Below are 22198 nucleotides of genomic sequence, written 5' to 3' on the forward strand. Positions count from 1 at the left end.
CATGCAAGCACAAGAATGGGTGCTTTTTATGAGCTTTCACTTTCGTGCTTGTTTTCACCCTGCAATTGTTATGCTACAGCGCCATCTAGTCGTACGTAGCTGTAAATGCAGCACAGCTGTATCGCAGACTTATTTTATGTGTATATGTGGCAAAAAACACTTCTGAGCAAGACAAAAAGGCTACTAATTGGACAATACTGGCAGTCTAGCACCGTTCACTAGTGCTGATGTGCTTTAATGACACAGTGTCAGCATTTCCCTGCTGGACCTCGGGCCCTTTAATGTGCCTGTGTTAGCACTTCTCATAATGGGTGGGCCTATACTTTCAACGAAATGGTGCCAGCTGAGCATTGAACATCAGAGCCGATGCTATGCGTGCACTGGTAGAATGGTTCTGTTGTTTCTCCTGTTGGCTGCTGTACTTTTATTTGAATCATACCAATATTTCTTAACAGCGTTTTTATACCACTAATACAGTGACTTTCAAACGTTTTCATGCTGCCCTCAATACTAATTTAATTGGGTCACCACCAAATGACTAATTTTTCTCAGAGTTACTTTATTTTTTAGGTCTGCACACTGCTTTAAATGGGCCGGAACTACCTGGTACTGAGTACCTGCACTTATTAGGTCTCGCCTGAGCCAGCGCAGGCGCGAGCTAAGGCGAGACATTTAGTTAGTGGGTTTTCAATGTGCCACCACACGCTTTTGCTGGCCTCAAGCTTGCGGTTACGAGTGCAGGCGCCATCTGGCTTTCCTCTTGGCCTTTAGCCGTCTCTCTCCCTCAGAGCCTCCTCCCCCCCCTTCCCTGCCTGCTGCTCCTTCACAGAGCTCAGAGCTGATTTGCATATCGCCATTGTCTAACCCAGGGTGGTGTGGAGTGCAAACAAACGATGGATTTGGGCCCAGATCTTTTGACTGGGGGAATGTGTGACATTGATTCACATTCGGTCCATCACTTGTTGTTTTTGCAATTGCCGCCCTAAGTGCGCTGGGGATGCCCAGACGTGGGTCCCAGGCACTCCACACCACTGGAGTCAAGCTAGCCGGGCTGATGAGAGGTGTTACCTCGAAACCGGTCCGGTCCTCGGATGCTTGATTCCGTTCTGGGAAGGACATGGCTTTTGTAGTTCGGACTGGACTGTTCCCATGGGGCAACAGGGTCAGAGCTGATTTGCATATCGCCATTGTCTAACCCAGGGTGGTGTGGAGTGCAAAAAAACGATGGATTTGGGCCCAGATCTTTTGACTGCGGGAATGTGTGACATTGATTCACATTCGGTCCATCACTTGTTGTTTTTGCTCCTTCACACCAGCCACGTCGCACGCCGTGCCATCTGGCTTTCCTCTCGGCCTTTAGCCGTCGCTCTCCCTCAGAGCCTCTACTCTGCTCCCTCATTCATTCACTGCTGATCCTGCCTCGCCCTCTACATTTGATACTTTCTTTTTTTCTTATTTTTTTTCTGCCACACTTTTCTACCTTTTAATTGTTGTTTCCTAGCCCCACCCCGTCTAGTGTTGTCCCTCTTCATTACTTTCCTGCTTCTCCCACTGCTCACCTCTCACCGTCTCCCCTCATCTTTCCCCTCTCACTGCTTCTCCATCTTCCTTTCACTCCAACTCACTTTCACTGTTGGCACACCTCTCTGCCTTTCTCCGGTGTCATCCTCATCTCCTTTCACTTAAGGACTATGCCACAGCTGGTTACATTTAATTATGGTGAAAAGGTCTTCACAAAACGCAGAAGAGCGGAACGGAGCTTCAAGACACAGGCTGAAAGCTGCGATTTTCCCAAAGAACTGTGTCTGAATCTGCAGACAGCGTCAGGCCACTTTTCACTTTTACATTTTTAAAGCCCCATGGGAGGCGGGTGTGCCCTTTTACAGAACACCAACTTCTCACAGGTCTTGGCAGCATCCAGCGCTGAAGCGCCTCATTACGTGAAACCCAAGTTTATGATACTTTAAATGTAACCAATACAAGCACATTCTAAGAAGGACAACTGTACTGTGTTAAGAAGTCTGCACAAAGTCGCTGCCTCTGCCCCCTCCTGGGGTGGAACGCCTTGGCTAGAGGCAGGAGCGAATGATAACCCTTATCTTCTCTACACAACAGTGATTTATTTTACTTTCAAAAGAAGCTGAAGTAATTTGGCATTTGCCAGCCCCACCCTTCATAACTCTTAAAGCATGCCAGCTCAATCACATAAAAAACTCGCCTCAGGAATGGGGCAAGTTCACAACACCATGCAAAATTTGATGTTGCCTATGAAGTGCTCCCGAGGCCAGAATAGACGGCCTTTTAAAGTTGTTTTGCTGTTACTGACCGCTCTAGATGGCGCTGCAGCACCGCTGTCTTGATTCCCCTTCTGGAGGTGCTGTGTCCCTGGCCCGAAGCAATAAGCCGAATAGTGCAGCATAATTTTAAGCCCATGATGAGTGCTTCATTTTGGGACTATAAGAAGTGCTGTGCCATAGTAAGGACATTTTATAGAGTGAAAATATGTAGTATTTATTATAAAGGTATAGAATATCTAAATATATACTGTCACTAGTGACAATGAGCCAAGCTGTGCATGCACCCGTGTGGGGATTCTGAGCTGAAAAACCCTCAATAAATAGATGCAGGGAAGGAGCCGTGAGACTTGGACGGGACCACTTGGGGTTCAATTCATTCCTAACGCACAAAAAAGCGAACAACTAATCGACCGTGAAAAATTTCATTTTCCAACTTCGCCCAACTTCTTTTACGGAAAATAACTTGTCCACACAAAGGAAGTTTTACAAGAGAAATTTCTGAAATAACTTTTGGCAACAGAACCGACCACCTAAGCACCTTGGTTCAATTTCACTGTGCGGGCCTAGTTTTAGCGAAACCTTTTCTTCTGCTATTTTTCGAAAGCTTACAAACGTCCTGACAGACATGTATTTTTGTGAAGTAAAAAAAATACAGGTAGTCGCGATAAAAAATCCCTTGCAAATCCTGACCGGTGGCGGGGGGAGCACGTACGTGACTGTCACTAGGGGCATCAATGTTTTTTTAAAAATTGTATTTGTATTTTAATTTCCCAAAAATTAAACACACGTTCCACACAGATAATTAAACTCATGTTTAAGTCAATAAAAAAAAGGTATGTACATTGTAGTATAAATGAACACAGCTAGTCAAAAGTATGCAATATTGAGAAGCAAATCCATAGGTAACAGCCCAGCCTATTGCATAGATGTCCTTATATGTGGAAATGTATTAACATCTTCAAAACGAGCATTGGCATAGCCAATAGGTCTCGCCTTTGGGACCTTTATAAGTGTTTAACCATGCAACAGTTAATGTTGTTGCACCAAGGATATTGTGCTGCATAAGTAAATACTTATAAGGTCCCAAAAGCGACCTTATTGACTATGCCAATGCTTGTTTATTTTGAGAGGAAGAGTACCTCCACTTCTCAAGTGAGGCGTAATACTTAATTGGAGATTACCGGCATTTCCCAGAAACAAGCAGGTACTCTACTATGGAGCACCTGAACTTCTATTTTCCCATTTCAAGCACTGGGTCAGCACATGCGCTGTCACTTGCAAGACATTTTGTTTACTCACAGTGTTTAGGGCCCGTCCATTGCTTACCATTGGCTGGCTTCATCGGCACTCTCATTTCCTTGCTTCTCTTTGGTCAGCGTGTGCTGGTTTCACGGGTTGTCTTTCCCCTGGAGCATTGCCAAGCTAATGTCTACTTACCTAGTGACGGTCCACTGCTCCTGAGCTACTTTTTTCTTTTAGTTGAAGCATCCCATAGACATGCATGTTTGCAGGCTGTCTCCCCTTTTGTTGGTTGCTCTGGCCCTTCTACCCCCCTGCATTGTTGCATGCATTGTCCCTCCTGCCTATGTTGTTGCTTGCCCTCATCACCCTTCCACCCTCTTTGTCTTGTTGTTTGCCCCCTCCTACTCTTCCATTCCAGTCTGTGCTGTTGCTCCTCACTCCCACCCCTCTCCAGTCTGTTGTCTTCCCCTCCATCTGTCACCATCCTATGTTTAAGGTCTACATCTCAAGAAAAACATCTAACTTTGTAACATATACACAGTTTGAAACCAGCATTGACAAAGTAAATAGGTCTCACTTACATGACCTATTGGGGGTTTGTCCATATTTTTAGCCAAGTTGCACAGCAGAGTAGCTGCTGTGCAGCATGGTTCATAGTTTAGAATAAAAACAATATGATCAGGCCAGTGCCTGCTGCATGATAGCACTTTAAAAAAATTGTTGGTGGGTATTTGCACCCTCCGAATTGCATGCCCTCCCTTCCTCAGACATGCGTCCCATCGCATCCTCCTGGCGTCAATTTAAACAAGCAAGTAAAGTAAATGTTTATTATTTAGTTAATTAAAACCATAACAATTCAAAACAAGAAAGTAGGAAAAGAAAGAAAGACCAATGTTATACAAAGCAAGTTAAAAAAGAATTAAACAATACATTCATTTAATCTCTTCTTAATGCTTCTAAAATTCTTTATTAAAATTCAGTGCAATGGGTTTGTCCTTTTTCCTCCTTTGCCAACTTTCCGACCCTTTTAACAAAGCTTTGTAAATGCTTTGAGAAATTTAATCAGTCTGCCATTCAATGGAGGGTCTGAAGCGTTTAGGGACACCATTATTGCAGCTCTACAGGACCTGATGCCTATTTAATAAAGCTTGATTTTAGGAGGATAACTCGTTCATTATGCAGTTTCTTGCATGTGAAAATTACGTGGATAAAATCTTCTTTATAAAAGTTGCACAGCCGACATGATTTAGGGCCTGTATGCACCCAAACAGGCTGGTCCGCCAAAGATGGTAGTGTCCCAAAGCGTAATGCCATAAGTTGCTTTTTTACGTTAATTGAGAATGTTTCAATTTAAACAAGCATTGGCATAGCTAATAGGTCTCGACTTTGGGACCGTATAAGTATTTAGATATGCAGCACAATATCCTTGGTGCAACAACATTAACAGTTGCATGATTAAATACTTACAAGGTCTCAAAGGTTAGACCTATTGGCAATGCCAATGCTTGTTTAATGCTGTAATTGTGCTCAGGTCCAGCATCCCTTCCTGCTCCTCCGGTTCGGGTTCTCTACTCCCTCACATGGTACTTGTTTTCCAAGTTGCAGGCTGTACAGGCACTGGGCACCGAAAATTGCAAGGTGAGTCTTCCCTCTTTCATCTCACCCCTTGCTGTCCCTACAATACTATATAGCGCAAACTAGACCCGTAGATATCACAGTGCCCTAGTGATTTGTCAAGAATCGCAGGATGCTTGAACCTCCAGCCAGATTCAGCTTCAAAGTCAGCCTGGATAACGGCTCACACCAATCATAATACTTTCACTGTACAACGCTCGTTGCGCTTGCGCTGTACACAGGTAACTGACTACATCATTATACTTTCACCATACTCGCCTCTATATACATGGACCACTGATGACGACATCACAGTTGACTCCTGAGCCCACAGTGCGCTCTGTGCTGTATGTAGATCACATGATCACACTTTCACTGCACTTGGCGCTGCGCCAACACTGCAAAAGTGTCACCCATCACGTTTTAGACAAGTGCATTTCAGTGCGTATCTCCACATCACTGCACTGAAATGCCATGTCTCTCCGTTTTTAGGTCTCTCCTGAGACGCGCATGCGCTGTCTTTTCAAGACATTTTGTAAGTGTCTTTTAAAAGTGCCACCAGAGACTTTTGCTGGCCTACAGCTTGCGTTCACCAGCTCGTGCATGTGCACAGCTGCCATCTGTGTTTTTATTGCTGTAATCAGCCTCCTCTGCAAGCACTACCCCCTCCCTTTTCCCCCTCCCTCCTGGTCAGCTTCATTTGTGTCTTCTATCACTGTGAATGCTCCTGCTTCCACCAGGCACACACACCATCAGTTGTCAGTGCACGCTTTCACCAGGCACTAACACCACCAGCCGTCAGTGAACGCTTCCACCAGGCACACACACCACCAGCCGTCAGTGCACGCTTTCAGCACCAGCTTCCACCAGGCACACACACCACCACCAGCCATCAGTGCACACACACACCACCAGCCGTCAGTGCACGCTTCCGCCAGGCATACTAACCACCAGCCGACTGTACCCTCTTCACCATGCACACACCACCAGCTGTCAGTGCACGCTTCCACCATGCACACACCACCATCCGTCAGTGCACGTTTCCACCAGCCACACACACTACAAGCCGTCAGTGCAGGCTTCCACCAGGCACACACACCACCAGCCTTCAGTGCACTTTCCACCAGGCGCACACACCCCACCAGCTGTCAGTGCATGCTTCCACCAGGTGCACACACACAACCAGCCGTCAGTGCACGCTTCCACCAGGCACACACCACCAGCCGTCAGTGCACACTTTCACCAGGCACACACACTACCAGCCATCACACACTACCAGCCGTCAGTGCACACTTCCACCAGGCACACACCACCAGCCATCAGCGCACGCTTTCACCAGGCACACACACACCACCAGCCGTCGGTGCACGCCTTCACCGGGCGCACGCACCACCAGCCGTCAGTGCACACTTTCACAAGGCACACACACCACCAGCCGTCAGTGCACGCTTCCACCAGGCACACACACCACCAGCCATCAGTGCACGGTTCCACCAGGCTCACACACCACCAGCCATCAGTGCATGCTTCCACCAGGCACACACACCACCAGCCGTCAGTGCACGCTTTCACCAAACACACACACCACCAGCCGTCAGTGCACACTTCCGCCAGGCACGCACACCACCAGCCGTCAGTGCACGCTTCAACCAGGCACACACACCACCAGCCGTCAGCGTACACTTCCACCAGGCACACACTATACCAGCCGTCAGTGCACACTTTCACCAGGCACACACACCACCAGCCGTCAGTGCACGCTTCCACCAGGCACACACACCACCAGCCGTCAGTGCACTCTTTCACCGGGCACACACACCACCAGCCGTCAGTGCACGCTTCCACCAGGCACACACACCACCAGCCATCAGTGCACGCTTCCACCAGGCACACACACCACCAGCCATCAGTGCATGCTTCCACCAGGCACACACACCACCAGCCGTCAGTGCACGCTTCTACCAGGCACACACACCACCAGCCGTCAGTGCACTCTTTCACCGGGCACACACACCACCAGCCGTCAGTGCACGCTTCCACCAGGCACACACACCACCAGCCATCAGTGCACGCTTCCACCAGGCACACACACCACCAGCCCCCAGTGCATGCTTCCACCAGGCACACACCACCAGCCGCCAGTGCACTCTTCCACCAGGCACACACCACCAGCCATCGGTGCACGCTTCCACCAGGCACACACACCACCAGCTGTCAGTGCACGCTTCCACCAGGCACACACACACCACCAGCCGTCAGTGCACACTTTCACGAGGCACACACACTACCAGCCGTCACACACTACCAGCCGTCGGTGCATGCTTTCACCAGGCACACACACACCACCAGCCCTCGGTGCATGCTTTCACAAGGCACACACACACCACCAGCTGTCGGTGCAATCTTCCACCAGGCACACACACCACCAGCCATCGGTGCACGTTTCCACCAGGCGCACACACCACCAGCCGTCATTGCACGCTTCCACCATCGTCCATGTACACTTTCACCAGGCAGACACACCACCAGCCGTCAGAGCACTCATTTACAAGGCACACACCACAAGCCGTTTTGAAGAGTGGTAAGTGTGTTCTCCACATAAATTCACATCAATTGTTCAGGATTAATATCCATTCTTTCCAAGTCGTAGTATGGAGAACAGAGACATTTTAGTTGCAGTGGAATGTCTTTGTTTTTGAGCAACGGGTGGCTTTTAAGACTGGTTGTATTTTATTTAAGTCCTTACAACAATCAGGCCCCCTATTCATCAGAGATCTGTTTAAAAAATATGACCCCCCTAGGAATCTTCGCTCCATGCATAAACATCTTCTGACTGTCCCTACTTATAAAAGGAAGCGTCTTGGAGGCAGCTGCTTTGACCACCTTGCAGCTGCCTTCTGGAACTCCCTTCCCCTTCACCTTAAAATGTGCGGAAACATCCTTAGTTTCAGACACTCCCTCAAAACATGGCTCTTTTCTCAAGCGTTTTGATGAGTTCCTCTTTGCTTCCTGTGACTGATGCGTTGTGTCCCTGTCTACAGCGCCATGAAGCCCCCGGGCGAACGAGCGCTTTACAAATACATCTCAATATCAATATCAATAGGACAAGGACAGCCGACACGTGTTTCGCCCCCTCTTGGCGATTTGCGCCGGGGCTTTCTCAAGGCTAGTTTAGCTTTATGACGTAAATGGTTATAGTTTCAAATAGTTGTTATAGTGTCCCAGATGCAAAAGTATGATTCTTCAGAAGTAAAAACATATTTTTGTTAGGCTGATGCCCCTGCTTTTAGTCTCCCTTCGACATCGTGGTTCCTGGGTTGAATCCCAGCGGATTGAATAAAGACATTCCACTGCAACTAAAATGTCTCTGTTCTCCATACTACGACTTGGAAAGAATGGATATTAATCCTGAGCAATTGATGTGAATTTATGTGGAGAACACACTTACCACTCTTCAAAACTGTTTCCTTATTTGAAGCCCAAGAGCTCACTCACTCCACACTTGTAAATTGCGCCTGCACCAGGCTTTTTCTCATTTGCAAAGTTCGGCGCATGCGCACAGCTAGGCAGCCCCACACCTCCGGGAATGACTGCTTCCTACAACCAGAATGGAAACAACATTCAGAGCAATGAAAAAAAGTTAATTTGATGCAAAGAACTGTTAACAAAAACCATGTCCAGCTATTGTAGAACTGGCAACTTAAACAAAACAGCAACAAAAAACAAACAAGCATTGGCATAGCCAATAGGTCTCGTTATGCAGCAGAATATCCTTGGTGCAACAACACCACTTGTTGCATGACTAAACACTTATAAGGTCCCAAATGCGAGACTTATTGGCTATGCCAATGCTTGTTATAGCTCTTTTCTGCTGGCAAGTTGCTGGCAAGTTGCTCCGGGTGCTCTCGGCATGGCAGTGTGCCAGCCAGCGAGAGGTGCTCTGTCTGAGGTGGAGGAGAGAGCAGCGATCTCCGTGTTTTTTTGCTGGAGGCAGTGTCCCGTGCCTTTTACTGCTGCATTTAAATAATGAGAGGATTGTGTGTTCAACGCTGTGATTTTTTTCTTGTCCCTTTCAAAAACGCATAACACGAAAAAATACTCCAGTAGACCACGGGTTGGTCACTTGAGTAAAGTGAAAAAAACTGTACCTGCTGTCTCAAAAATAGAAAAGTAGGAGCTACTCTGGTAGTTTAACTATTAGGTTGTGTCTAGTGCAACCATGTGTGTTGGGGAAAAAAACGAACTTGTTTATATTACCCTTACACACCCTAGTGGTGTCATGCTTCATCATCGGGTCACCCCGACCCATACAAGTCGGGGTGGGCTCGACCACAGTATTGGGAAGCTCTTCTGATATATTCAAGGAGGGGGTTTTACATAAAATAGAATAAAATCACCTAGATAGATCACTGGTATTCCTTTATTATGGGGTCTATCTGGGAGGTTAAAATACTGTATAGAAATTATTTATACAAGTGGGTCTCTTCAGAGTATTATGGTCCTATGACCCTAGTGCCAACATGTTTCAGTCCTCGGTGGCCGTGAAGGTCCGGGACTTTCTTCAGGGCAAAAGCAGCTCCCTATGTGGGGTAAGGAAGGATGGGGTTCCCTATCCTAACAATATAGTGAGGGCAGAGTAGCTGCTCCTCAAGTACAGAGTGTGCTGTCTGTGTAAACTGCCAGGCTGCGTCCAATTAGGGAAGTCGGCTTGCTTCACACAGGACCGGACAACATGAGGGTGGTCTTGAATTGGAGATCTCACCCTGCAGTGTACCTACATAGGTTCCGGTGCTCAGCTTTCAAAAACGCACCTATTTCTGACTATGTTTCCATGTGTAATTTTTCAATCTACCTGAAGTTCGAATATATCCTGTTTTTATTAGATTCCGTTACATCATCGCATCTGGCTGTTCTTTTAAATAATACTGCAGCGCTGGAAGCTTGTTTTTATATATACATGGATCTGAGCAGACAAGAAACGTGTGTGAAGCAATTTGTGTTCTGTTAATTTTACCCAATAATTTCTGAAATGTATCTCATTACATGAGCATTACTATTTGTATCTACTTGTGCTAAAGTGTCACTCGTAAAGCATGTGAATGTCACAAACACACCCAATTTATAAAAATGAATGATACGTGCACAGCCTTGTTTTATCTTTCAGTTTAGAAAAATAATATTAGGATTTTTAGCCTGTTCTTATGGGTGCTGCAAAGGTAACGCCTTGTGTCCAGGGCGTCTCATAATATACTTCACATGTGTTTCCAACAGGTTGTTGGTCCCATCCCTTTGTGCACACCTTCTTGTTCTTGGGTATGGTTCCAAGAACTCCACAGAAAATATTCTTAGGTCTCGTCCTATTCCATTCCGCAATGAATGAATAGGACGAGACTATTGGGACTAAACTAAGAGCTAAACTAAGCTCTGAAAAATGTGGATTTCCAGAAGTGCATGTGGTCTCGTGAACGCGCTTCTATCCGCCTGCCTCGCATCACCACATGAAAGCCATTTGTTGCTTGTTCACACTTCTTTCACGGCCGCGAGGCCGTGCGTGCTTCAAAGGGATCCACTCACTTCTCCTCCCCCCTCGCCGAGAGCTTCACATTTCAAAGAGCTCTCCCCTGCCTCCTCTCCCCCGCCCCACTCTGACTTCACATTCTTTCTTCCTCTTTTTTTTCTTTCTGTAACGTCCTGGCTCTGTTTTTCTTAGTCTCTGCCTTTCTTTTGCTTTCTCTCTTTTATGCCTCTCTGCCTCCCTTTTTATTTCCTCATCTTTCTCTAGCCATCTGTCACTCTGACGCTCTCTCCCTGTCTCTCCATCTGTCTTTCTCTGCCACTTCCTGTCTGTCTTCTTTCTCCCTCTCTCTGTATCTTTGTGTATCATTGTGTCTGACTTTCTCTCTTCTCCCTATCTTTGACTTTTGTCCTGCTCTGCCTGTCTTTCATTATCTCTCTCTGTCCATATCTGGAATTCCTAATTTCTGTCCCTGATTTTGTTTCTTTCGACATCTCCCTCTCCCGCCACCCCGCCCTGCTGTTTATTTCTCTCTCTTCCAGGCACCGAGCTATGGGTGTTATTAATGTAACGGACAAGCTACAAATGTTCGGTGCTAAGTGTTATTTTTGTGGTGCACGTGTATTGAAAAACGTCTGACATGAGCTGATGTGAATGACATGGGCAGTAACACTGCAGAGCTTTCAGTGCTTATTTTTGGTGTTACTTTCAAACTGGAAAGCTTTGGTTGTGAACATTCACCCGTTTTTTGAAATAAAATCATTTTTGATTTTTGTGTCACGAGCTTCTCAAGCACTCTGCTGGCTCTGAAGGGACATCTGGCAGGATGACATTAGTCATCAAGCTAATTAGTTGTGTGAGGCATCCTAAGTTCCGACAAGGGATCCCCTTGATTCCCTGACAATTTTTCACACATCCATTCAGAGAGAGAGAGACTACTCAGCCATACAAACATTATTCCTTGGGGAACTTTGTACATCACTTGGTTACAGGTTTATAGGACACGTACACTGGACCCCCATAAATATTGTCCTTTTTAGGTCCCTCTTTGTTGTTTTCTTGCATGCTTGTGCCAGCGCGAACGCGAAAAAAGTGGATATCAGGATGTAACTTACATGCCAGACTCGTAGTTCTTAGGCATTCAATAGGAGCTGTAGAACTGTAAGCAAAAAAATATTAACATACTCGGGTCAGCGGTTATTTTCACAAGAAAATCATTGTGCTGGCCTTCTCTCATCAGGTGTCAGTACTTGCATATGAGACGCGGGTGTCTCTTCTAATCTTCAGCGTTCTAAGATGTATAGCGTTCGAGTTCGCCGCGTCTACACTGATTTAGTTTGTGGCTTCCGTGTAACGGTGTGTGAGCGGTCCTGATAGGAAGTCTACACCTGATCATGCGTTTAGCTCTAGTACCAAAAGGGCCAGCTGGAAATCAACTCTTGAAATGACCTCTTTCTCTCGATGAGTTAAGCAACGACACAATCTTTTTAAAGTTTCTAAAAAGTATTTTTTGTAGGTTTCTGCTTTCAAGCAAATGTTAAGATTATTTTTTGTCTTTGTGTTTTCATTACTATTGAGTGTCTGCAGAAAACAAGCATTTTTATCAGAGCTTTTAATTTTGTGTAATGCTCATCCTTTGGGTCAGCGACAGGGAACCAAAACCGCTTGACTGGCCTCCCTAGGGGGCAGAGGGGTGTGGCTGAGCTGTTTTCTAGGGCTGGTTTCGGCCGAATTTGTTACAGGGGGCGATATTGCCAGCCCCCTATAACAAAAACAGCCACCCAGGGGGCCAAAACAGGTCCCCTACCTGGTGGCCCACCGGGAAATGCCCGGTGATCGCTACAGCCAGTCACGCCTTGGTCAGCGGAGAGGGAGACCTCTTTATGCCCTTATTTGTTTTGCTATGCTGGATTTGGACGAAAATGAGCATAGTTGGCGTTTCCCTGCTGTTGTCTGTTTTGTGAAGCATATCTCTACCTCATGATATTTTTTAGATAGATAGCTGAAATCAAGACCTAATCACAATGTTCACACGCAGGCTCAGATGGGGAAACTACTGCTAAAAGAAGAAATGATGCATTCAGTGCCCGTAAGCAGTTTACATGTATAATAATATATCTTTTTAATACAAGAAAAGGGAATCCTTTGTTAAAAATGTTTCAAAATGTTTTGTCTTATCTTATCTGCTTACCTAATTCAAAACGGAAACAAGTGACACATTACCTCCACTTCTTACGAAGTAAATACAGCAAAAATAGTTCAAAATCATTAGGCACCATTTTTACTCTGAAGCAAATCCAGAATGCCCCATTTCATATCACATATGTAGCAAAAATGGACTATTCTGTTCACCCTCTATGTCCAGTTTAAAAGTTCTATTTAATGAAGCAATAAGTTTTTATCCGCGGAACTGTGTGACATGTAGTTTAATCTGGTTCAATCATTTTACACCGTCACGTGACCCTTGTAGAATGACTTCCATTTTTTGTGCCTCAGGACTCTTCTCCATTTTCATAAATTAGTAGCGCTAAGAAATAAGATAAGTTACAACATGATGTAGTAAAATAAAAGAATAGATTCTGACTGCCGTTAGTACAGAATGCGTCCGGATCGTTTAAGGAATTAGTTGCACCACAAGTCTGCACCTGATTGGTTAAGCTGCAGTCATAAAGCACCCAAGAACATGTGGAGTGTAGTCTCTTGTATCCTGTGGCATATATACTAAAGCTAACAAACACCACACTGTTGCTGTACAGCAGAGGGAAAGGCTCCTTAGAGGGTTCGCTCTACAAATCTTACAGAGCATCCCTTATAAGATATTCATAGACGACAACTCGGCGCTCTAGATTGTCACCTTGGATACACTTTGATTTTTCAGCCCATAATTTGCAATTTAAAAACCTACGCTTTACCAAAAAGTTAAAACTGACTGAAATGATCACACCTCTCATGGGCTACTTGGCAGCCTCTTTCAAAAATTTCCTTTTTCCCCTGCCTGGCTGCTATATCTTTTCTGTCCCATTGTTTTGTTTATCGTTTTGGGCCTGGTGTAAGTCATTTTTAGGTCAAGGCTAGCGTTGCAGCGCATGCGCTGCTCGCTTTGCGAGGCATGGCGTAGTAGGTTATGTTTTAGAAGTGGCGCAGAAGCCCGCCCATATTTTTCATTGGCTGGCATCATCGTCCAGGTTAAATGCTGGCTTCCGATTGATAATGAGGCTTCTTAGTCCCTCCTTGTTACTGCGCTGTCTCCTTTTGTGACCGTCATTAGGATTGGATGTTTTACTTGCCGCAGGACACATGCCATCTACCATTGGTTAGTCTAATTCAGTCGCTCCTCTGAACTTATTGACAGTACAGTGTATAGTGATAATTTCACTTCTCTTATGAATTTCCAATTTAACACTATGTGTTTTTATTTGCAGCTTGGTGTAGCATAATGTTTGCCTGTTTCATCAAGTACCTTTTCTGAGAACGTCATGGCCAGCTTTACTGGAAAAGGTGATGGCCACACATCTCCATCTACCATCTCAATTTCTTCCCTTCTTGCCAGCTGCAGTCTTGGCAGCTCCAGCACATATTCAAGTTCTCTCCGGAGCTCCATTCAGTACAAGGACAAGCTGTATGACTCCGCCAGCAGAGCCTTGGAAGCCTATATCCAAGACTTTGAGGAAAGTCTACAGTCCCCGGTAGCAAGTACCGGACAGATCTGCATACGCACTGTTTCTGCTAGAAGCAACACAATATCAAGTCTTTCTTCTAAACAAAAAGCAGGTGAGTACCCAGCAAACGAAAGCTGTTGTACAAATGCGTAAAATTGTAGTACTACATGGAAAGACAGACCTCATTAAAAAGGAAATCCCACTCCCTCACTTCTTGCCTCACCCTCTCCTGGAACGTTTAATTAAAAAGTACATTTTCTGAGGTTTATAGCTACAACATTCGCCCTCTTAGGCAACCTCAAATGGCTTGTTTATTTCAGTTATCAAAGTAGCAATTTGTTTATAGTATGATACGGCACCATCTACATGAGAGCATTGGTGACCCACAAGGAGCAGGGGCGAAGGAGGTAATTGAAGCGTATAGGTCTCAATTATCAGAAACAAAGGTCATATGAATGACCATTACTTATTTTGAGGTGTTGCCTGTATAAAATGTCAAATTATTTTAACGTTCTGCAGATATTTTATTATCGGCTATATGTTGCACTCTACTATAATCTTGGTCAAATTTACCCTACTGTCTTGGTTTTTATTTATTTCACAATTGCCATGGCAGTGTTCATAAGAATTTAATCAGGATGTAGGAAGGAGCCAGGAGGGAGGTGAGAAGCAGTACATGCGGAACCTGAGTGTTTGCACCCTGTACAAATCATGCAATCAGTGAAACCTATTTTGGTTAAAGTTCTTTAAGGCATAGCTTTCTGAGCTTCTTACAATACCTCCCTCAGTGTTTCCCAAACTGTATGTTGTGGGCCCCGCTTGGCAGGTCGTGAACGATTTTTGGTGGGCCGTGAAAGTCCAAGCAATAAATAAAAATGCATTTAAATTGGTGTTCACAAACTCCTGTTTGCAGCCAGAGAAAGAAAAGTAAAGCCTCTCCACTCAACCCGCTCCACTCTGTGCCACTCTGCTCTGCCCTACTCAACGTCACTTTACTCCACCTCACTGCACACTACCCCACTGCTCACTACTGCACTGCACTCTACTTCACTCTGACACTTCACTGTAAGGCGCTTCACTCCACTCTACGCCACTCCACTCTATACCGCTCCACTTACTTTCCTCTATGCCACTAACTTTTGACCATGCTGGACAGCAGCCACGCTAGTGTACAAAATCGCTAAAACATATTGGGTAAGCCAATAGCGCTTGCATTGGCAAGACTTTTCGCTTTGCCAATGTGTGCTATATCACTACTTAGGGGCCGATTCCGATCTCGCTTGGAATGGCTAAGAACTCGATCCTGCCGGGAAAAGTACCAGCGGGACGCTTGTTTCCCGACCGACTCGTACAACTGTTCAAGTGAGCAAGTATGATGCGGGAAACGTGAAATCGTCGACCGTTTTACCGGATTACTCCGTACGTGTCTGCCGTAAGCGAACCGTTCCGTGCAATAGAGGCGATTTCTGACCGAGCCAGTACGATGCACGATTTTGACAGCCGATTGAGACAGAGTTTCTGACTCGTAAAAGCTCTGGGAAGCAAACTTCGGTGATCCGCGCCGGACCACACTTCACCCCTTAGCCTTATGAGTCGGTCACAGGGGGGGACCCAAGGGTCCCCCCAACACGTGCATGTATGGTGCAGGTGGCACAGACGCGTCCCCACTACATTGGGCGCCCTTTTGCGCAACATACCTTTTTTGTCAATGGGAACCTATGTACGCGTCGTACAACAGGTTCCCATTGACTTCAATGGGGTTCAGAGCGACCCGTGTCCATAAGTGCTTGTTTGTATCGTACTCTGGCGTTCAGAGCCCCGGAGTGCGAGTCCGTCGGAAAGCACTCTGGATCCGACTTAGACGGCGGGCTTTCCCAACGAGATCAGGTTCGGCCCCTTAGTAGAAAGACACTTTACAAATAACAATAGAAATTTATAAAGCAACAGTATAAGCATGAGATCTGATTGAAAATTACTGTACAAAAGTCGAAATAGTAGACAGGAAAATGTTGACCATTATGTTGAATGAATTGCACATTAGTTGAAGTGAAATCAAAAAAGGCGTGTTTTCAATCACTTTCTAACACAAAGGAGATCAGGTTGTGTTTTGATAGCGGGAGGAAGGAAGTTCCATCAATTGGGTGCAAGGCCGGTTTAAGAGCGTGAGATGTTTTAAATTTCGGGATTTGGTGAAAAATTTACATTGTTGAGTTGAGTTGCATGTTGAATATTGATTTGTAAATATAACCAGGTATGTGGTTTTCTAAACTGTGTACTTCTAGATTTACTAAATTCTCTTTTTTCATATGTTCAGCTTCCAGAGAGTGGATGGGAAAACCCAGCTCTTTTTCCTCAACCTCAAGACGAAGATTTACGAGTGATCCAGAACTGGCCAGCCTTACAACTGATGATCTTCTAGGCTTTGCATCTGATGGATCGTTACCAGTTGACCAAGCATACATGTCTAAGCTTAACAGCAGGAAACAAATCAATGGGAAAGGTCGACCACCTTCAAAAAAACTCATGAAATCCACTCGGAGATCATCTTCTTTAGATCGTAATGCAAAAGCAAATTTTTACAATATAAGCATTTCTGAAGAGAAACTGAAGTGCAAGGATGCAAAGAAAAAGCATACGTTTGAAATGGAAGATGCTACACTTGATCATAAGCTACATTCTAATCCTTTTACATTAAGTTCAGAGGACTGGAAACATGAACTAGTTCCAACATCATCCTTCAAAGAATATCCAAGATGGCTGACCAGCCAGAAATCTGATTTGAATGTTTCTGGCATAACCAGCCTTTCTGACATCAAGTACCCAGTCTGGTTGAAAAACTATGACCTTCTGTCGGATTCTGGCAGTCACAATTTTCCACACACTGATAAAACAACTGAGAAAGGTATATATGCGCAGCACAAACAATCTTTTGATGAGAGGTTTCTGGGCCAGTACGAGTCATTTAACAGCATCCCTCAAAATATTAATATGTATTCACAAAGTGAAGACAAAGATTTATTCAGAGTAGACCAACATGCTAGAACCTGTGACCCTCAACGGTTGCCTTTCAAAGGGTCAAACTTACCAAGACATTCCAAAGAACCATTCAAAGGTAACTGCATTGATTCATTTCCATTTTATTTCTACAGACAGCTATATCAGAACACCCTTTTGAAAGAATCAATAAATGCGTAAAACGGCATTATGTTTGCTCTGTTGTCATGGGTTTCTATGGTCAATATTTTAAACAGTTATTGATTTTCTACTCCTTATCAGCTCAGACCATGTTGCTGCATATTTGACGGAAGGTAAGGACTTCTAGGCTAATTTAGTCTGTTACCATAGAGACACTTTATGGTAAACCGGGTTACCCTTTCCTTTTTGTTACTATTCAGTATATCTGCTCTGTGTTATTTTTGAAATCTATAATATTACTAGTTTTGACAATGTCCCTTCTCGGGATGGTTGTTTTTTGCTTTCAGTAATAAAAACTAGAATTGATGCTGGTGCTGAGCCTTCCCACACCGTCTCGTACCATAAAATCAAATATGCTGAACAAAATCTTTCCTCTTGCACTGTTTTTTCTTTCAATATTACCATCATCTATCTGTCGTTTCCATATGTATTCATATGTTAAAATGTCGCCTTTGTTTTAAACAAATGTACCATTTGGTTTGCCATCTCAAGAATGCATCTGTAATATGACAGAAAATACATCAATTGTTGATTCAAGTGAGAATTGTATCTTAGCGTAACATTTCAAAAACAAAATTAAGAAATATTTTATTGTGATGCCGGGTGTATTATAAATAAAGAGTTCAAATTCAGGTTGTGATATAATCATTGCTTTCTTACACATCGTTGTCTGACTGATCTAATTAATTTTGTTATGCCACAAAGATGGGTAGGATGAACTATGCCTCTGATCTATTTGTAATAATGAAATTTGTCCTACATAGCCTTATTATTTCCAACCTTTTCCATCTAGAACGACATACTTCGTGGGCTCTCTGTTCTATCTTTATAGAATCGTTTTTCAAAGGCATTACTGTCCATATTATTACTGCGAATGTCCTATTCTATTTCCAGAACCATGCAAGTTTTTTTCAATAAACTGTTGAAACCTAGCCAGTCCCAGTGCTAACTTCTCCACTACTTCCTACTTATGATTAATTACTGATATTTGCGTCAGTGCTCTATCCCACCCACTTTAGATTGTTCTCTTTGTATAGCTGAAGGGTTTTATCTAGTTGTTACTGTTCTGATCGAAGGTATTAGAAAAACGTTCTATTGCAAGTGGCGAAATGGTTTGTTTATTAACCAAATGAGACTCGAATACTAAAACGTTCTGTTATCCGAGGAATGCCCTTAATTGACACAGACTGCTCACAAGATGGGTTTTTATCTTTACAGATGACCAGATTGAACTTCTGCTACTCAAAGCGGAGAGAACATTGGAATCTTCAAATAGAGGCTTTTTGACACCAACGCAAAAACACTGCAGCCCCCGGACCGAAGACATCTTGGAAGCAGATCGATCTTGGGAGAGGATTCCGGTTACTTTGTAAGCAGAATGAAAAGTATTGATGACATTCTTGACGGCCATTTATTTGGGTCCTCATTTTCTGCTGTTATTTTCTATGTCTTTTTATGTTTCCCGTTTTTTTTCACAAGACTGGAAACTCTTTAAATGTTACAAAATGGACACAAGCTATATAACTTGATGCTCTATATCTACATGCTACATGCTCTATATCTACATGCTACATGCTACCATGCTCTTGAAAGCTACTCAAAATGTATTTACACTGAGTCTGATCTTTCTTGAGGATTTGTTCATTTGAATCTTGTCACCTGCTACTCACATGTAGCACATTAAAAAGCTGCTGGTAATTCCACTTACATATGGTTTCTACATATTGTTTTCATTTTGGGTTTCAGCAGTAATGTGCTTTCTTACAGTTCTCATTGCTCTGATTAGCTTGTCTGTTACCAGTTCTATGATTGACTGTGCGAATGCTCTCCATCGTAGGCATCAATAAGCAATATTTGAACATGTTGCAGGTTTTCGACTCGGCTCTTATGATGCAAAGACCATGCATCCAAAGCATACAGAGCATTACACTGCCTTCCAGTGGAGGCAAGAATACAAATAAAGGATCGCCTTTTCGGCTTTATGTTTACCCTATTCCACATAGTGGTCTTTATGGTCCCATGATATAAAATGGTGCCAGTGCACTTATTTCCAGTTGATTCTGTGCTGAGGGTGGCACTAGACTGCCCTGTATTTGCCTCCAATGTTGCAGTTCTCTTTCCCCTGAAATGTGGCCCCTATCTTCATTGCTCAAAGGGAAGATCAACTCAGTACCCATCAGTTTAAGTCCTGCCTCTTCTGTAACTGCGATAAGCAGAACCTAGAGATGACCTTGTTTACATAGCTGTGCTATATAAATGTCCTTCATGTGGGTACAGATCTTGAGGATTGCTTAATAATCCTGATACACAAAGGAATGTTTTTTTCCTATCAAACTTGACTTAGTTTAAAGACAGTAGCTCTGCAAAGGTAAATGATATGTGCACCATGGTTTGTAAAATAATAATAATAATAAAACACATAACAATTTTCATTCAGCATAATTGCTGCCAACATTACATTCTTGCACCGTTTTTGTTGACATTACATTATTGCACCTCTATTTCAAATAATCAGCAGGAATGAAGAAATGTAACACTGCATAAGTACTACTTCTCAAGTGCAGTTAATTAATGATGTGCTTTACATTTATTTCAGCAAGTCACCTGTACCGGTTTTTTGTGAAGAAGATGCAGATATTGAAGGAGCAAAGCAATTCAAACCCGTAAATGAATTGCATAGGGATGGTCTAAAGAATGAATGTCAAGAACAGGTATGGAAAGTTAATATGTTTATTAGAAGTTGGTTGAGTTTCTTAAGGTATCAGCAAGTGTATATTTTATGCCACTACGTGTTGTAGATTTGTAATGCGTTGGAAGCTGCTTATAAGTTCGGTAATGCAATACTTTCTAAGATTTGCTTCACAGCTTCATATTACAAAGCGGTAAATGAAGTGTACGTTTCTAAAAATAAGATCCAGAAATCGAAGACTAATCCACCAGTGTTAGAGAGTCATAGATAGTAGCCAAACATTTCCAAATTTTTGCTTAAATTTAATACATGTAGAAGAGGACTGAAAAGAAAAAGCAAATAGTTGATATTGTAGGGCGACATGCTAGAAAAGAGATAAGATTTGGTTCAAGGTTGTCAATTGTAGGTCCTCGTGCAGCTGAATGTTCTTACACCTCCGCATTCGAGACCTTCTAAAATGTATTGTAGATATCCAACGGCATTACAGTAGGCACACCAATATAAGGCACTGATGCTCCTTGATGGTTAGGGCAATTTATTCATGCAGTTCATGATAACGAATCGAGGTGAACTATGCACCAAGTAGGAGTGCAAGCTAAGACATAGTGAAATCAGTAAATACAGTGCTGTATCCCTTTTTATTAACCCTGCATAACAGCAGAGATTGAAACACTGTCCTAATGTCATATAGAGAGATGACAAATTTACCGATTTTCATTAGGGGAGATAGGCATGGGTAAGGTTGAAACCAAAATATGAAGCAAAGGTCTAAAGAAAAAAAACAGAACTCGTCTTGACTTTACTTAAAACCACTGAACCACTTAGTACCTTGTACCTCCAACTTAATTTCTAAGGTGGAGATACTTGCATCCAGTCGGATGTCTCCTGTAAACTGGTGGCGAGAGCATACCTAGTTGATAAGGACCTCCCAGGCTCCATGTACGTGTTAAGTGACATAGATGAATTGGTCGGATCTTTGTGAGAAGCCACATGGTTAGCACAACAGTTTAAATCCGAAATGTATTGGAAAGAAAGTCAGCGGAAAACCAGTTCTAGATCCAGCCACCAAAGCCTATCTTGTCCCTGAACTGATGATCTGATTTTTAACTTACTGATTATTTCCTAGTGGTTTTCAATCATACGTTATTACTCTTGTAGTTTGTGCTCCACAAATGTAGTATCCCCTGAAAATCTTATCATGCTTGATTCCTGTAGAAACTATTATTCTTTCCAGACAGTGTATTTCAATACACTTCCAAATGTGTGTGTATATGTGTGTGTGTGTATGTATATATATATATATATATATATATATATATATATATATATATGTGTGTGTGTGTGTATATACATATATTCCTATATCTTATCTTAATAGAAATGTATAAAGCGCACAGTCACCCGAAGGTTTCATGGCGCTGATCAGGCAGAAGTCACATCAAAGGGAGGTTACCCAAGAGCTTGGCTCATACAGCCAGGTTTTAAGCATTCTTCTGAATGCCAGGAGATTGGTGCTCATCTGGATTGCTAGTGGCAGGGAATTCCAGAATTTTGGGGCGAGGTAAGAGAACCTGCACCCTCCCTGGCGTCTGAGTTTGAAGGTAGGGATAGACAAGAACTGGAGATGGGCGGACCGTAGGTTGCGAAGAGGTACATGCCTAACTAGTCTGCAGCTAATAAATTTGGGGCTACTGCCATGCAGGGCTTTACAATTTTACACCCTGACTTGAAGGCGATACGTTGGGAAATAGGAAGCCAGTGAAGTTTGTCCAACAGAGGTCTAGCGGATAGCCATCTGGGATGCTTGTGAATTAGCCTGGCGGCCTGGTTTTGTACCAGTTGGAGGCGCTTAAGTAGGCCCAAAGGGAGGCCAAGATAAATAGAATTGGAAAAGTCTAACCGAGACAGGACCAGGGCAATCACAACCTGTATCAGAGCATAGTGGGTGAGCAAGTGGGCAATCTTCCTAATCCTGCGTAGCTGAAAT

At 43.8% G+C, this 22198-nt stretch overlaps 1 protein-coding gene across 3 annotated transcripts in view; it reads left to right on the top strand.

Moving 5' to 3' along the window:
• Positions 1–22198, top strand: part of C3_1H18orf54 (chromosome 3_1 C18orf54 homolog) — a 144559-nt gene that overhangs the window by 19731 nt on the left and 102630 nt on the right. For 2 of the 3 annotated variants that reach the window (XM_086960403.1, XM_086960404.1), the window contains exons 2-5: positions 14091–14439; positions 16642–17439; positions 18741–18891; positions 20119–20233. In XM_086960403.1, coding sequence (XP_086816529.1) covers positions 14145–14439; positions 16642–17439; positions 18741–18891; positions 20119–20233 — 1359 coding nt within the window. In that variant the 5' untranslated portion in view covers positions 14091–14144. The remainder of the gene's footprint in view (positions 1–14090; positions 14440–16641; positions 17440–18740; positions 18892–20118; positions 20234–22198) is intronic. The other variant, XM_086960405.1, reaches the window with a different exon arrangement.

Source organism: Lissotriton vulgaris, chromosome 3_1 (assembly GCF_964263255.1).
Source record: "Lissotriton vulgaris chromosome 3_1, aLisVul1.2, whole genome shotgun sequence".
NCBI lineage: Eukaryota > Metazoa > Chordata > Amphibia > Caudata > Salamandridae > Lissotriton > Lissotriton vulgaris.